Below are 17,477 nucleotides of genomic sequence, written 5' to 3'. Positions count from 1 at the left end.
AGCAGGAATATGAAACAGCAGAAAGACTGATTCAGTTCAAACACACTATATTAGCCCAAGTATTTATGACTTTTGGATCACTTGCAGGCTAGCAGTCTTTTGTCTTGCATAAATGTTACCTGCTACAAAGTCTTTCAATTCCATTCTTTTGTAATTACAGCACGACTATCACAAGGACATTTTTTTCCCATTTACAGTTGCATATGATTTCTGGGGAAACTGCCACAAATCTCCAATGAAAAAGTAATACTAGGAAACAACTAAGTGTATTTTTAGCTGTCCTGAATTCAAATTATTTACTGGAAATAAGGAAGAAAGTCAGCCTTGTGAGACTAGCTAGCTCTTCTGGGATTACCAGCAAATATTCTGCAGGCTGCATTTTAAGAATTGCACTGTTAATTTATTTTACTTCGAGTTCTTTTTTAAAAGATTCATTTAAAACCAAATTTTCAAATGGGAATTATTCATCCTTAAATAAGAGGAGATATCAATTCCTCATAAAATATTTAAAGAGTAGGAAGAGAGCTATCTTTGTTAAGTTGCTAGCAATAATTTTCACTTTATGCATGTTTTTGTAGACGAGAGAACATTTTTTTCTTCAGGCAAGTATGGAAGGGCTGTAAGGTGGATTGCTTTTGCTTTTTTATCTGTTCCATCCTTTCTTATTGTATTTAATTTGAAGTGCTAGTTGTTGATGATAAAGTAGTAGCATTCCTCCCACATACATACCTTGAAAAATTTTTATTCAACCCTCAGAATCGTTTAGATTACAAAAGCGTGTTTTGAGGTTTTTAGAATTTACTTGCATCGCATTATGAATCTCTGCGCAACAATGAATGCTAAACAGCACGCATTACTTTAATGAAAACATGGGCTTTTTGTGGCTTGATTCTAGAAGACAGAGCAGTGATAAAATAAATCTCATGGTCTGACAATTTTGCAACACTGTAATAAGCATTTTTTCTAGGCATTAAAGGTTTGTTGGCAAGTTCTAACAAAGGGCTACAAAACTGGAATTGATGATGGAATGCAGAATCCATTAAGCAGCCCAGGAAGTGTTATTGCTATGATATGCTGGAGTTTTCATGTTTTGAATGCAGGGATTGTTGACTAGCGTCAGCAGGTCCCAAGGATGCATGTCAGCTGTTGGGGTTTTTTTCCAGAATGCTAAAAAATGGATTTCCTCACTCGTAGATTACTAATCACTTTAAAAGAAGTGCCCTAAAAGTAATGAATGTAACTGTGATTGCTAAAAGGACAATGCCACACATAAATAATTGAAATATTTCAGAAACATTGTATTAGGCTAATTATTATAAGCCACTCTGTAGGCAGTTTAGTGCTTGCTTTTCCTTTTTTTTTTTTTTTTTTACAATAGAACTTTGATTTCTTGCTAAAATGGGATGTGTTTTATCTCTTCAAGTACTTCATCATTGCACTTTAAAAAACAGCAAGCAAATAACACAGGCAAAATAGAATCATGTATGCATTCCCTTCAAGTACTGTTTCCTCCAAATCTAAAACTATTTTGTTCTTTTTTTCTGGTATTCTAACCTAGGCCTGTTTTTTCTGCCTCTGGTTTTCAGACATCCCGTGGTGAATTTGACTCCAGTGAATATGAAGTTCGAAGACGGTATCAGGATTTCCTTTGGTTGAAGAGCAAACTGGAAGAAGCACATCCAACACTGATTATTCCTGTTCGTTTGCTAAAACTTAAGTTATTTTTATTTGTTTCTAAGATGGCTTCAGTTTTATACAAAGATGTTTGAGGTCTTTCTTCAGTTTCTGAAGTCTCACAAACATTAAACCAACCTATTTTCATTAGCTTTATATGTATGTGATAATTAAAACTCCCATAAAGGTATTTATTATGTTTGTAACTGTGCTATTTGCAGTAATTTATGTCCTCCTTAGTTGTACTTGTATTCTTCTGCACTGTGTGCTACAAGAACCATGTTGCACCACTGTTGAATATGATAACTTTGTAACAGTTAGTTTCTTGCATGGTGGATTTTACAAGGTATACCTATATTCTTTAGTAACTAGAAGAATTATTATAATACACCTAATATTATGCAAATTATAGAATATATTTCTTCTTTTTTCCTTAGCCATTGCCTGAAAAATTCATAATGAAAGGAATGGTGGAACGATTTAGTGATGAATTCATTGAGACTCGAAGAAAAGCTTTACATAAATTTTTGAACCGTATTGCTGATCATCCAACTTTAACTTTTAATGAAGACTTTAAAATTTTTCTTACTGCACAGGCCTGGGTAAAATGACTTTATTTTTATTTACAGTTATGTGAAACCACGTCTTGTGTTAGTAGAGTATATCAGGAGTTTCCCTAGTTCAGTATTCAATAGTGTCCTCCCACGGCTTGTTACAGAAGTGTCAGGAGAAGGCAGGGGATTTATGGAATATTCATGCCCTGAGATAACCTCTTCTTCTGTGCTTTTGGTAATCATGCATGTCGCCATAAATATTGCTGTACGTTCCGAAGTAGTTTTTGTTGCTGCATTTTGGATTTTTTTGGCAAATTCACAGTATTTCAACTCTGCATGCTTTTTGGTATACATATAAGCTTCCAAGATTATATGAAAAATAGTCTTTTAAATTAATTCTTGGTTTTGGCACTGTCTTTTTCATCTGCTTATTTTTTAAAAAAGTTATACTAGCCTCATAAAAGAAAAATACAGCCTTTGAATTTCCTGTTTTATTTTTCCAAGATGTGTCCAGTTGAAAATTGGATTTTTGTACTCAGAAAAACCTGCCTTTGAACTTTAGCAAAGGTTATTCTAGCAACATATACAAAGAGATACAAAAAAAAATAGATGGATTACTTCTTCCAGGAGGAACATTGTTTGTTTTTTGCAATGACTTATTTCTGCAGTCATTACCTCTGCTTTCCTGCTCAAAAGGCTAAATTGCAAACTAGCTAACTCACCCTAAGGAATGAAAGGGTAAAGGTTCTCTGCCGTCTTTAATCGTTCGTGTGAGAGCATGATACACAGCATGCTTGTATTTCCCCAGAAAGGCTTAGCTAATAAATGTACATGACAGGTATGGTTCTGACACTCGTCTAATAAATTTTTAAAGTAAGATTTGTATGCTAAAAAGACACACAGAGGCTTATGTATATAGTTTTGGTTTTTTTTTTTTTAAAAAAGCTTTAAAGTATGCATTATTTTCAGAGAATTTAGAAAAAGTACTTGGAAGTAAACATGGCTTATTCTGTCCTTAGGAACTCTCCTCACACAAGAAGCAGGGTCCCGGTTTGCTGAGCAGGATGGGACAGACCGTCAGAGCTGTAGCATCTTCAGTAAGAGGAGGAGTTAAAAATCGTCCTGAAACATTTACAGAAATGAACAATTACATGGAAACATTTAGTCAGAAAATAAACGTACTAGACAAAATAGCTCATAGAATTTACAAGGAAGAAAGGGGTAAGTAGAAAGCAAGTATCAGTTTTATGGATTTAAAAAATTAATATATGGTAAAAGTAAATTAGTTTTCATTGTGCCAGGCAAAATACTCTTTCCAGCAAGCAGAGGGAAAAGGGAGATTTGTGTTTATACTGTGCTTTCCATAATGGTCATTGTTTTGGCAGACCTTCAGGTTAGTTTGAATAACTTGTTAATAGGAAGAGTTTTAACATGTCATTGAACTACTTGATAAGGAACTTAGAAAGAAGAAAACGTAGCAAGTGTGGCTATCTTTTTACTTCTGCTTTTTGGAAATCTGCATGACCTTTTGTTTTGTACTTTCAGTGGAATGTAAATAGTCACAGTTTTCCGTGCTGTCTTGTACTGGCATAATGTATGTCTAAACATCTCTCTTTTTGTTTCATTCTGCACCTTTTTTCTGTGTTGACCAAGTATATTTTATTGTTTTTTTAATAGCTTTTACTGTTGGCCATAACTTCTGTCACAGGAAACTGTGCCTGTTAGAGTTTTCTTAAGAGGAATGACTTAATCTCAATTTTTTCCTGAAGTAACAGCAGTTTACACACCTACTTGGAATGCTAAATTACTGACTTTCTGAGATTGACCCTGTTCAGTAGATTTCCACTGGTCAGCACTTCAGGGATTTTATTGTCTGTCTAATGTAACTTGAAGAGCTGCACTGTGTTCTTTAATAACTGAGCCCTTCTGCTTTATTGTGTAGTACCAGATCTCAGCGTGTCCTTACTAAATTGGAGGGGTCTTATGAAAGGAAAATACATGTTGGTGAAAAGAGTTCCTTTTGATATCGTTCATTTCAGTGGAAATAGCTGGCTGAGGTCGTAGGTTCAAGGCATCAGTGCCAAAGTGTTTCTTGGAAAACCTTATGAATTTTGACATGCTCCCAAACACTGTAGGTTATATCTTCTTTCTAGATTTTCCAAATAGCACTTGGCAGAACACTTGTGCGCAGGGCTGCGCTGTCATGGATATGAACTGTTGATAGCTGTGATACTGCTTGTAGTAGCTTAACATGGGTTTCTTAATTACATCTTCCACGGAAATTTTGTCCAATTAATCTCAAAGAAAACACGACACTCTTCATGCCATATGGCTGCTTTGCATCTTTTCTTGGACATTTCTTTATAAATTCAGTAGTGATGAAATTGTGTTTTCAGTACTTGACCAATGCGTTCAGAGTACCCTCCTGTGAACATGCAGCACCCAGGTCATATTCAGGCTTGCCCAAGTTTAGCCCTACGAAATGGCACAGTGAATTCTCGGCCTTTCTGCTTACAGATTATCACTTGGCCTAGAGACTTAAGAGAAATAACTTGTAGGATGTCCTTGTATTTAGATTAATAAAAACTACTGAAGGAAGTAACACCTGCAGAACTGGAGTAAACTTCAGCGTGTCTTCTGAAGCTTTTGGAACCTACCAGGGCTGCTAGTTTTAATAACTGGGACAGGATTTGAAGCATTACTGTGGCAGAGCAATTCAGGGCAGTAGAAGCCAGTCAGACCAGCTGCTGCCTGGGGCTGCTATGGCTCCTCTCCCTCTATATGAAGACAATGTGAAGTGATTCAGGTCATCGAATACAACTCTTCGGGTCTACCTCTCCTTTTGAAATGACTGGGGCATTTTTGCTGATAGATTTCTAGGAACTACTTAATTACAATACATTAATTGATTAGTTTATTCATAAACAATGAACTGCAGTTTACTTATCTTGGTCATTTGAGCAAATTGAAACATTAGCCTTAGTCTCTTGCTTTCTTCGCACTAAACATGAAGTTGCAATTAGTATCACTTAGACATCTATTAATGAACAAAAGAGTAATATGCATATATGTTCCTGTTAAGAGTATTTTAATGAAATGAAGGAATATGGCCCCATCCACACACTGTGGTCAGCATCGGAAGAAGATATAGCAGACTCCCTAAAAGGTGTTGCCAGCTGCATCGACAAGTGTTGCAAGGCTACGGAGAAGCGAATGGCAGGGCTCTCGGAAAACCTGCTGCCGATTTTACATGAATACGTTCTCTACAGTGAAATTCTGATGGTAAGGTTTCCTTAAGGATTGCTTATGGCTGTGTATAAAATTTGGCTTATTCCAGCGACGAACTCTGGAAGACAATTTGTAACTGATGAAAATGGTTTTGCAGGCCCTCTATTTACTGTTGTTACTAAATATGCACAATATAGGATAGCTGTCTGTTAGCAAGGAATCCGGTTGGTCCTGTTTCCCTTGCTAATCAGGCAAGAGGCACCCCTTCCAGAAGAGAAGAGCTTGATAATTTCGCATGACAGGCAGCCCTTGGTAGCTGTGCTAAAAAGCATCTGGTTTTGCCATCTTCAGAGAGCTCTGCATTGTAGGAGAGAGGCAGGAACACAGAAGGGTTTGGGGAACAGCTGCCGAGAAAGACCTCCTCTGACACTGCTGAAGTATGAACTCATACAGTAACAGATTGTGTGGGGGAAAAGGAGTGGAGAGGTTTTTCCCTTTCTAGGAGATGTTCCTAAACTATGTTTTCTTTTTCCAGAACAGCAGGGAACTTCCAGTCCCTGTGCCATTATATAAGCATGTGTTAGTGTTTGCCATAAGCTGGTGCTCTCAGTTCCCTTTATGTACATATTTTTCTTACACTTGGAGAGAATGTAAAAAAATGACTACAGAGTTGATAAACTCAGTGCTGATGGATAATCAACATAATTAACTAACTGAATTCAGCATGTCATAATTCGCACTCTGCTGCCTCCAGAAAGCACAAAATGTGTACAAACCCCTCTTTGTCTAGGTTTTGAGCAATGCAAGCTGCAGTATCTGTTCTTGCCTTACTGCTGGGAACCCAGCTCCTACTGCAGTGGTTTCTCAGTAGGGGCCGAGGGTGTGTTACAGGCCGTGGGCAGAGCAAGACCAAAGTTAACTGAGCCTTTGCTGGCACTGCGCAGAGCACTGCCAGCTTCTTGGTAAGGCTTAGCTACCAAGAGGTTAAGAGTGACTGCTGCAATGACTGCTGTCTTTAAAACAAGCTTCACTGAAAGAGAGGCCATACCAAATGTCCTGTATCTCACATGCCTGATTATTTACATGTGCATGCAGGTAGATGGGGTAGGTACTACTTTGCTTAAAGGTCTGAAGAGATTGCCGTCCTAGCAATGGCGGGTCTCCTTCCTCTCCCCCACTTCCAAACTTATTTTTCAGAATTTCTGTTACCCGTGAGCGATCCTAGCCTTCATGCTATTGAAGAGATGCTGCCTGCAGTCTGCAGCCTGGCTCAGCCTTTCTCAGGTGTTCTCTTTTGTCCAGAGCGCAGAGAGGTTTCTGTGGACGCACCCCGGAGTGACTACCTGGCTCTTCACGCACACTTTACAAGTAGCTGTTGCCCACTGCAATTTTTTTTTTCTGCTTGCAGTGTTCTTGATGCAACACTTGCAATGCGGCATTAGGCTGCCTTGAGGTCCTGTCCAGAGCGAAATCTTCCTCCACTAGCTCATTCCTGTTCTACAATTGTTCCTTTCCTTTCCTTCGCCATGGATTTTTATTTTTCCCACAGTTTGGAGAGGGAACTACTAATCAGGCTAAAAATACAATAGGGGAAGTCATATGCTAGTAAAACCTGATTTCAGAGGTGTGTTTAACCCCTCATCATAGGGATCTTTGTGCGGTGATGCCAAGATCATGCGCAAATGTGCAGAAGAAGGTGTGGGCAATACAATACAATCCTTGTATTTTCCAGTCTTGGGAGTTCAGCCGTAAACTGGGGAAAGAAATGAATTCATAGCTAAAATATTTACATCTGGACTGGCTCCTTCCTAGCTGACTCACAGAACAAATCTGGGAGTGCAGAGTACTGCTGTGCCTCAGGGTACAAATTGCAGCAATGAATTGGTTATGGGTCCACGTACAATTATTTGAGGGTTTTGTGGCAGGGCACCATTACATATTACACAAAAAAATTGTAAAAGTGTAATACTATCTTTTAAAAATACAGTCTTGCTGTTTGCCATTAGAAGTCAGCAGTTGTCTTATAGTTGTAGCACATTAAATATAAACAATTGGATATAAAAATAATGTAAACAAATAATATAAACAATAAAAATATTTGGTTTTATCTTGTAATTTAAGGAGTATTTATGATAAAAGTTGCCAAATAGTCATTAAAACTACTTTAAACGAGGCAAAAGAAATAGTGAAAAAGAAAAAGCATTTGTAATATGAAGGAAAGCTGTTCCAGACATATTTGTTTTGCCTCTATGCTCACAGCTAAACATTTTCTGTATTTATCTAACCAAAAGATATTCTGAGCTATTGAAATGTAGATTTATGAGCATCAGTATGTATTGCTAATCTATTACTCAGAATTGTCCAAAGTCAGGTTTACCAGTTTTTTCTAGTGAGTAGCTGTTCAAAAAGAAACACTGAAAACTTATTTGAAAATTAACCTCCTGAATTATTCTTCTGCGTTTGTTAAAGTGACAAAATTTCAAAGAGAACTCAGTCAAATAACACAGCTAGAGAAGGTAGAGCTGCTTGTGCCCTGTGCTGTTTCAACATGCCCTATGCTAGAGGTGAATACTGAAAATCTCTTTTAGTATATACAGAAGAAGCAGTAAAACCAGTTGTGGCAAGGTAATGTAAAAGAAGGTTTTGAGATTTGTAATTATATATGTCCTGCTTCTGATTTTTTTTAAAAGGACTAAAGCCTTGCAACATTTCTGCATTTTTGCAAGATAAGCACACCTGAGAGTGCTTTTACAGATGAGGAAACTTAAGGCAAAGAGAAATTTGTAAGGCTTTGTCAAGGTCACAGAGCAAATAAGCACTGGAAATGGAAATTTGATCTGTAATGCCGTTCCTGTTTTGTAGTTTAACAAGTAACTTTCCTTCCCTTTTTGACATTATGCTAAAAATCCAATACCTGATAAGACAGTTGTAAAGGATGGAATAATTACACATGCTGAAAAAAAGCACATATATCAATGTTAGGACATCTGTCATTTTTATGATAATTTTATCTGATTTTTCTGAACTACATTTGGCAGTTACAAAATAATATTGAAGGTTAAAGTCACAATTTCAATAATGCCTGGTATACCATTTTTAGTAATTTATTCTAATTTATGTTGTAACTTTTACTCAAAGAAGATACTTTTGTTCATGAGATTTGGCAAACTCATGTTGCTGTTTTAAAATATGAATATATAGTAAGTTGAGCTGATATTAAGTAAACTGTTGTTGCAGTTTTTCTCATACAACTAGCAATGATACTGTGTATGGCAGATTCTTGGGGCACTAATTTTGGATTTACTAAGATTCTTGAAAAACATAAGATAAAATACAGGTATTTTATGTCTTCATGATTTTAAGATTTTTTTTCAGGAAAGTACATGTATCATCAAAATTATTAAATGGCATCATTCTGTGATCTTGCTTAATTTATTAAATAGCCAAGTTTGACGGTTTTCTGAATAGATGGCTAAAATTTGGTGCGGTTTGCTCTTCTTTTTTTTTCTTTACTATATTAAGGGTGTTTTGAAAAGGAGAGACCAAATTCAAGGCGAACTCGACTCCAAAGTTGATGCTTTAGCCAATAAAAAGACAGAGAAGGATCTGGTGAGTATGTACAGAAAGCTGAAATCTTCCAGGCCTTATTCTAACTGCAAAAGACGATCCCCTGAAGAAAGTGTGTCCTCCGAAGTGATGCTTTGTAACTGGATGGTGCCTCTATAATTCTCATACTTACTCTGAAAAGGTTTGGTCTTTGCAGCTGTGCATACCAGGCAAAGACAATCATGAGAAAGATGCAAAACTTCAGTAGACAGGCTGCTGGAGCAAAGGACTGGTAATAGTGGACAACCACTGTGTTTTGTCAACACAGATGGTACCGCAGCTTATTTTTTGCATTTCTGTTTACTTCCACACTGGGAGTTAAAATAAAGTAAGACTTGCTGCAGTGCTGTTGTAGCTGCTGCTCCATTGATGTAGGAGAGGGAGAGGAGGTGGTTAGAATGAGCGATTCTGCTCATTAAAGTTATTTAAAATAAAAAGTTCTGGATTCTGTTCTTTCAGCTTTCTGTCTTATCTGGTTGGCCGAGGGATATTTTTTTACTTCCAGTATGACCCTTTCTTTCATTCCAGTCAAGTCAGACTGTAACTGGTAGCCCATGGGGCCAGGCATCCCCAAAACCATCAGCAAGGCTCAGCAGGCCAATTAAAAGGGACTTCTGGGATGGGTATTGGCATTTTTAAAATTTTTGATTACTTAACTCTCCACATCCTTTTAGCACAATGTTAACTGTTAACACCAAGTGTTATACAGTGTAATTAATATATAAAAATGACTTAATAACTTTTTAATACATCAAAGGAGAAAGTCCTTGACATTTCAGATACTTTTCATTAGGGTTGTCGTAATTAGCTTTCCTGTAAAGATGAGCTGTTTAGATAGTTTTTGGCACTTGAAATGCATATTTTTGTTTGATTTCTTGTCATTGAGCTGAATAAATAAGAATATATTACCACTGTCTGGTATCTACGATAGCTATGGTGTATTTTGTAACAATTTGCCTCTGTGTACTGCAGTGGGACAGTAAGTAAATACCTCTGGGTTTTTTTTTCGTGAAGCAGAAATTCTGTTGACTTAAATCTTACATTGCCCTCTCATTTCACTGCCTTTGTGTTCTCGAATCTGGTTTTGTTTCTCTGCATCCTCTGCCGCTTCTCCTGTCCTTTGTCCTTAGCTTGCATATAAAGTTTGAAGCTCTTATAACACGCGCGGAGGATGGTAAGTTGGAGAAGGCCCCTGGGCTGGGAGTTGGGGTACTAGTGGCAGGTCCTTGACCTCTGCTGGCTGCAGGCCACGCTGTTCCCTGCTGCCGTGTGAGGGCAGGGGCAGACCCGCTGCCGGCTCCTCCTGTAGCCTGCCCGCGTCCCCAGCACCCTGCGCCAGGGCTGCCCCGCGTGCCAGCAGCACGCGTTCGTTGCACTGCACGTAAAAGCACAGTATATATTAAGAATGATCCTTATGGGTCCCTTCCAACTTGAGATATTGTATGACTATGATTCTAAGAATTTATTCTGGCAGAAGGACTGTTACACGTCATTGCGTAGGTTATTTGTATGTGGCTAGTTATATCAACTTTTTAACGTTGCACCCCTTTTAATCAGTACTTCCCATTTGTATGGTTTGTTGTCAACCTGCTAAAAACAGTTGCATTTGCACAGAGGGATTCAGCAATGAATTCCAATTTCATAGAGCTTGTTTAGCAGCTAGTCTTACTGCTGTCCACCGTAGGGAAGAGAACATTCCCTGGCAGGACGTGGTCTTTTCAGAATCTATTTCTAGTATAATCTGATGGAGTCCTCTGACAAGGTGCTTGCACTCTCTTTTCCTGAACTGTTACAGACAAAAAGGAGTATTTTTCCTTTAGTATAGTATTGATCATGCCATGTTGATTTGATATTGACAATGACATACTCCATAGTGAGATGCTTGTACTTGCTTCCAGTAAAATTTTGAGATCAGTTTGCACAGCCTGGTCGTTTTTTTCACTGTTTCTGTTTCCAAAACTGTGTTTACTGTTTTGGTAAAAGCCTTTGGATGGTGTGATTACCCAGGTGTTCAGATCTTTGCTTTACCTTTCCAAGTCCTCTATTTCTTACTCATTTCAAAAAAATCCAGTTTCTGAGAGCCTGATTCTCCTTGCAGTCTCATGAGAGCAGTAAAACAGATGTCTGTTAGTCTAATCTGATAATAAAGTCCTGTGTTCTCTAATGAGTGGCAGCTGTATCCTGAAGACTTTTTCTTAATTAGAGGTTGAAGGCTTTTTGTATTAATGATAGTCTGGCCACAGAGCATGCTGTACTGCTACTTTTAACCATTCATGTAACTTTTAACTGTTTTCTTAATCAGTTTTTTACTATGTTTTAATTTTTATTATGTGTTGAAATATTTTGCTGACATTTCTAACCAGACTGATTTCAGAATAAAAGGTGGTCACAACATAGGTACTGTTATTGGAATTGGTGTCAAATACTGAGTTTGGCTGTATTTGCACATTTCTGCTCCTAAACAGAACTCATGTAGCTTCTAATGATCTCACAGATGTCAGATTGAACTTGTCAGTGCAATCTAGTAGCCAGAAATTCTGCTGACAATGAGTGGCATGAACTCTAATCTCATTTGAAGTACACTTCCACCATAGATAAGGAATCTCAGACTGTCATTAGAGCTGATAAAAGGCTGTGAGATCTTTAGCATTGGTCACGGCAAACATTAAATGATTTAACAAACAGGAGGTGATACAGCAGGAGAATGCAAAACATCCCCAAGGTCAGTGCAGCTGAAATAGGCTAGAATTGCAAATTAAACCTTACGAGATGTCAAGCTCATTGGCTGGGAAAAAAAACGTTTTCTTGAGTTGTGCTTCTGCCACTGGGCTTTTAGAAAGCTGCTTGTGGTGCTATTAGGTAGCCAAAACCTTGTCTCCCACTGCAAAATTTAGTCCATGAGGAAAGCAGTTGTTCAGGGTATGAAGGATTTGAAGACTGTGATTTTGGATGCAGGATGCAGGCTCTGACAGAGATATTTTGGAGGACTTTGGTGTCCTTCTGCTTATCTAGACCTTTCTTACCTCCAGAGCTCTGGCTGTGAAGATGTTGGGAGTTTGTGGCTCCATGGCTCCCATGCTCCATTCTGAAGGCATACACAGCAATGCTAGTGCATCCGTCTGTGGTTTGGGAGTGCTGAACAGTTTTGGTACTGCCACTAGTGCTAATTGTAATTCTGACAAAAGGTTGGTGTAATGTGCTCTGACAGAACCAGATAAGCATTAAATGCTAACTTAAGGATTCTAGTGTTTAGGCTTGAAACTGAGTAGTAAAGAGATGAAATGCTGAATCTATTACATTCTGAATGTATCTTATGTTTTAACTCCAGGCTAAAAAAAGGTTAGCATCACCAAGCTATAGGATTAATTCATGTAGCAGATAGAAATTCACGCTATTTTGCATAGTGAGATAGTGTAAAATGCTGTGTCACTTACCAGGTAATTTGGTGACTGGGCCAAGTCTCTTTGGCTACAGGTCGCACCATTCATGTCTGGTAGCGCTCTGCCCTAGCAGTGTCTGGCTCCCACCTTCCTGTCCCATGGTCCAATGCCTGATTAGCACTGTGGTGTCCTTCTCAGAGCATCACTGATGTGAGATTTAATCTATCACACTAGCTGCCTCAGTCAGATCAGTGTAAGAAAATGGATTCAGAATCATATTTAATTTGCAGGATAAATTGTAACAATTTACACCTTGTAAATGAGAAACACACTAGGTAGATGTTTTTGTTGAGACCAAGCCATTCTTCTTTGATTTCTGCTGTCATGGCAGCTGAAGAGGGTGGCATTTATGTTTCTCTTCAGTTGTGAAAAAGTAGATCTTAAACCTGTCTGCTTGAGATGATGAAGTGTGGCATAATGCTGTCTCTAGACCTTAAGTCCAACCCTTGCCTTGGTACAACACAGAGTTTCTTTTGGGCTTTAGAGGGTGATATTGAAACCGCATATCCAGGCAGGGATGTACAACAGAGTCTGCCTGTCCACATCACATTGTGACTACACCATGGAAGAAATCTGTAGTTCCTAGAAAAGGCAGGACAAAAACAAACTGTAAAATAAATGTCTTAAAAGATAGGAAGATCGAGACAATGGGAAGCTGCAGCAGCATGACTTCTGAATCGGAGAAGTTCTTTACGTGTCTAGCCTAGCTCATTTCCATATATGGACTTCTTTCTTGCAAAAGCAGAAAATTGATTCAACTGCCTTTCCTACTCTAATTCATCTAAAAATATTCACTGTTTCCAGTATTCTGTGTGCATTCATTTTTGTTATTTGAAGAAAAGGCAATTAACTTGGCACATGCCCAAGATAACGAATCCAGCTGCCTGTAATTCCTCTAAAGGTAATTTCCCCACATTTAAACTTTGGATTAACCTTTTCATATTGAATATGGTGTTGGTAGTTGAAATTACTCTTGTCCATAGTTTGATTACTGGTCTGGCTAGATAATTGAACTTGGGCTTTTCAGTAAAGTAGGAATAATATCTTCTATTTTGTTCTTGATTAATAACCAGTATTTCATTAATCTGGAAGTGTGGCAACGAAAATCAGCGTAGAAATCAAGTCTAACTGAAAATATTTATTCATCTGTGTATTGTGGAATGTGGAGAAAATGCATTCAGATGACATTTTCAGTTTTACTAGCTAAGGAGTTTTTGGCTACTTGTAAGAGCTGAAGGAGTCTAGTATATCAAACTGAATTGGGATCAGTGGTTTGTGAATTAAGCACTGGGCTCAGGTTCTGTGACCATTTCAGGCAGTGCTGCTTGGTTCGTTCATGTCTGATGGCAGCAGCACTGCTGGCTGTTGCACTGCAACGCTGTCCTCCCTGCATGGTTCAAGCTGGAGGCTGCACACCAAGACTTTCCACATCCCACTTTGAATTTTGATGTTTCTGCATTCTCCTAATAGCGTAAGCATTCCTTGAAAATCCTGGAAGTTAATCCTGGAATTCTGAAGTTCATATCCATGAAAGCACCAGGACCCGAGTTGCAACGGAAACAATCCAAGGAGATTAACTTTTCCTGCTTGATGTTTCTTACTGGTGGTGTTTCTGCCTGTCCTCCCTCCTGCTGCAGACAGTTGCTGTGCAGTCTCAGCAGATGCACTGGCAGTGTAGCTGCAGATGATGTACCTCGTTCTGTGTCGGGGTGCCAGCCAGCACTGGCACAGCTGATTAGTGAATGACAATAGGTAACAAAATTATTAAGAGGACTAGAAGATGCATTGAAGAGAGGGCCTCTGTCCACTTACTCATTCCCATTAGCTGAGAAGTCACTTTGTGCATCTACAGTAATTAAAAGCAAATAATGACTGTAGAGCAGCCCTTAATGTTTGTGATCCTGGATCACTGTGAAAGAGTTTCTTGTCTGCAGAAGTCCTTTGGTTTAATTTCTTTCTCTGCTTCTGTATTTCTGTCTCCCTCATATGGTCACAAGAAAACATGGCAAGGTGACCTGCAAGAAATCAAAAAGCTTGTGCTTTTGATTTCTGCTGTCTTCTCCCCATTCTCATTTCTCCTGAGGTTATCAAAGGTTCTGTCAGGGTTTTCTCGTTTTTTCTGGCCAAATCTAATTTGCATAGTTTATTCTGCTTCAGTAAAGCCCTCTATATTTTCCTTTTTAGATGCATTACTGTCAAGTGCTAGTAGAGAGGTGCCAGAGTCTGTAACTTCTCAGTCAATAAACATCTTCAGCAACACTTTAATTCTGGTCTAGAATTTTTGTTATTCTTATTTCAGAAATTGTACTGAGTTATTCATTAAGAATAAAATTTAAATTTATCCTTGGAGAATGATTTTCTGTGCTAAGTTAAATACCAGCCTTGGTTCTGCAGTTCTGTTTGTCTGTAGTACAATGACTTGATTTCGATCACTTTTGATGTGGTGACTTTACTAATATTTTTTAATGTTTACAATTCATATTTAGTTCTCAGAAGAGATTGGGAGACTTGAAGACAAAGTCGAATGTGCCAATAATGCTTTGAAAGCGGACTGGGACAGGTGGAAGCAAAACATGCAGTATGATATGAGATCAACATTCACTAATGTGGCTGAGAATAATCTCCGTTATTATGAAGAGGTAAAATACTTTTTCATAGCAATGTTATTTTTTCATTGATTATTTCAGTGGAGAAGTCCATGGGTTGTCTGTAAAGAGGAATTTTTGCATTTTAGTTCAAACCTGGGTTAACTTTAGAATCTGTTTTTGCGGGAAGAGGGAGGCAGTTATTCTTAATTTGACACATTTCAAGCAAAACGTTATTTTATTTGTGCCCAAGTGGTTGATCCGGAGTTCATTATCGACAGAGGGCACTCTTGTTTTACTAACCACAACAATTCGGAACATATTTTTCGGTTCAACGTCAGCTGCTATATTTCAGTTTGGAAACTTTTTCCTGTAACTGCATGAAGAAGCCCTCTGGAAAGCTCAAACTTGTGTAAATGATCTTGTATGAGGAAAACGTTTAAATGTGATTCCATTTCAGACAGCACATTTAGGAAGTCCTCGTTGTTACTTCTCTAAGGAATTGTCTTTCATGAAATAATGACTTTACAAGGATAAAGAAGAACAATACAATTTTGAGAAGTCAGTATGAAAGGCTTATTGTACTTTTAAAAAAAAATACAAATGCCACCAGTGTATACAATTAATAAATTGAATCTTTTAATAATTGAAACTTACTACTTCAGAAAGAAAGGAAAGTGGCTGAAATTAGATTTTTATTTTCAACCCAAATGCCACGGCTAATAGTCTTGGTAAGAATTCCCTTTTATAAGAATATGTACTAAGAAAGAGAACTTGAAAACATATACCAAAATATGTTAAGCATTCTGTGAAATTTCTTCATGGGGAAGACATTGTTGATTGAAGTGCACATTTTGAAAATATCCCAGATGTCTTGAATTTTTTTAAAGAATTTCTCCTTATTTGGGGAAAAAAATTGGAATACACTAAGCCATCTATTAATCATAAATTAGTAATTTTCACAGATATATGTTGATAACTGTAACTTCCAATCCTGTATTCTGAACTTTTTATGGATTTCCCATTAGCCAATGACAGTGTCCTGATTTTACAAATCATTTTGTTAAAACATAATTGAAAAGACAAAGCTCTTGATCATCAAGACTAATTAATTAACATAGAGTCTGTGAGATGCATGGACATTGACAATCTGTTGTTACATATTAAGATCAAAATATTTTCTGAAATCAGGCAGCAAGCTTTTGGCATCCTCTCACATTTTCCTCAGTTACTGATGATCTCTGACTTCTATATCAGCAATATGTATGTTAAAATGCTGCTAAATATATTGGAATATTTTGTTAATGAATTATTAGATAAATTAAAACACAAACATAATTCTTTGGTTCTCTTTCCTGTCTAAAATGCTTTTTGCTGAATTAGGATTTTAATTCAGAACGCCTAAGCTTGTACTGTACATGAAATTACTATCATTAAGTCACAAACTGCAGAAAATGGTTCAGCTATCTCTGTAACTGCCAGTGGTTCTTCTTAAATAGCCTCTGAAATACCGGCCAAATTGGTTTATGCTGAGACATTATTCTTTGTTGATGTTTCTCTGGAATATTGAAATCTGCATAAAATGTTTTTGCTGTTACATCTCGGTAGATCTAGATTTTAGAAAAAAACACCTTATCTTACTGCAGCAGTTGCAATAATAGAAAACATTGTGCTGACTGTATCACTCCTTGTTTGCAAAGTGAGGGCGTACCTATTTTTTTCTGTTTTATCAGAAAATCATTATCTTAATCCTGACATTCAACAGAATTTGATAAAATTAATGTTTAGATTGGGAGCTTTGATCTAAAATATGCACATTTATTTGAGACCTGTGGTTAATGCTGATGGTTAATTATTGGAGAAGTGATTACTGTCAGAGCCCCTTACATTACAAACTACAGGTGTGCAATGCACTCCTGAAAACATCAGAAAAAGAAGCCCTGGCATCTGCTTTCACTGTTTGGAAGTGAAACTTCTGGAAGGGAATCTCAGAAACCTGAGAATCACAATGTGATTTTTATTCTTTCAGTAGAAAATGAAATCCTACCTTAAAGATAATTGTTTGAGTCTCACTCATTAAACTCACGCACAAACACAGTGCCTGTTACAGTGTTTTTCATTTGTTCAGTCATTACTTGCATCATTAATGTTCTCTTACATGTCCGAAGTTAAATTACTCGTTCATGCTTTTGATGCACCATTTGATGCTTACTAAGCCTTTCCTTGCTGTAGCATCCCTCATCTTATTTCTTGCCTTTTTTTTTTCCCCCAAAGCATGTTCTGTGCATGCTCCCAGGCACCACGGATGCCATGGATATGATTCAGTTGCCCAGCTCTTCTGTTCATCTCCTATGAGGAATCATCTCCTGCTTTCTAACTGAGTCACTACC

General features: G+C 37.6%; 1 protein-coding gene across 1 annotated transcript in view; it reads left to right on the top strand.

Annotated features, from left to right (window-relative positions):
- The window catches only part of SNX7 (sorting nexin 7), a 24,311-nt gene that overhangs the window by 496 nt on the left and 6,338 nt on the right, over positions 1-17,477 (top strand). Inside the window, exons 2-7 of the mRNA XM_009697089.1 lie at positions 1,587-1,697; positions 2,112-2,276; positions 3,248-3,449; positions 5,311-5,510; positions 8,979-9,065; positions 14,989-15,141. Of these exons, the coding sequence (XP_009695391.1) occupies positions 1,587-1,697; positions 2,112-2,276; positions 3,248-3,449; positions 5,311-5,510; positions 8,979-9,065; positions 14,989-15,141 (918 nt within the window). The remainder of the gene's footprint in view (positions 1-1,586; positions 1,698-2,111; positions 2,277-3,247; positions 3,450-5,310; positions 5,511-8,978; positions 9,066-14,988; positions 15,142-17,477) is intronic.

This window comes from Cariama cristata, unplaced genomic scaffold, assembly GCF_000690535.1.
Source record: "Cariama cristata isolate BGI_N322 unplaced genomic scaffold, ASM69053v1 scaffold25623, whole genome shotgun sequence".
In the NCBI taxonomy this organism is placed as follows: Eukaryota; Metazoa; Chordata; class Aves; order Cariamiformes; family Cariamidae; genus Cariama; species Cariama cristata.
Note: the sequence above shows the minus strand (reverse complement) of the source record. Positions and strands in the feature narration are given on the sequence as shown.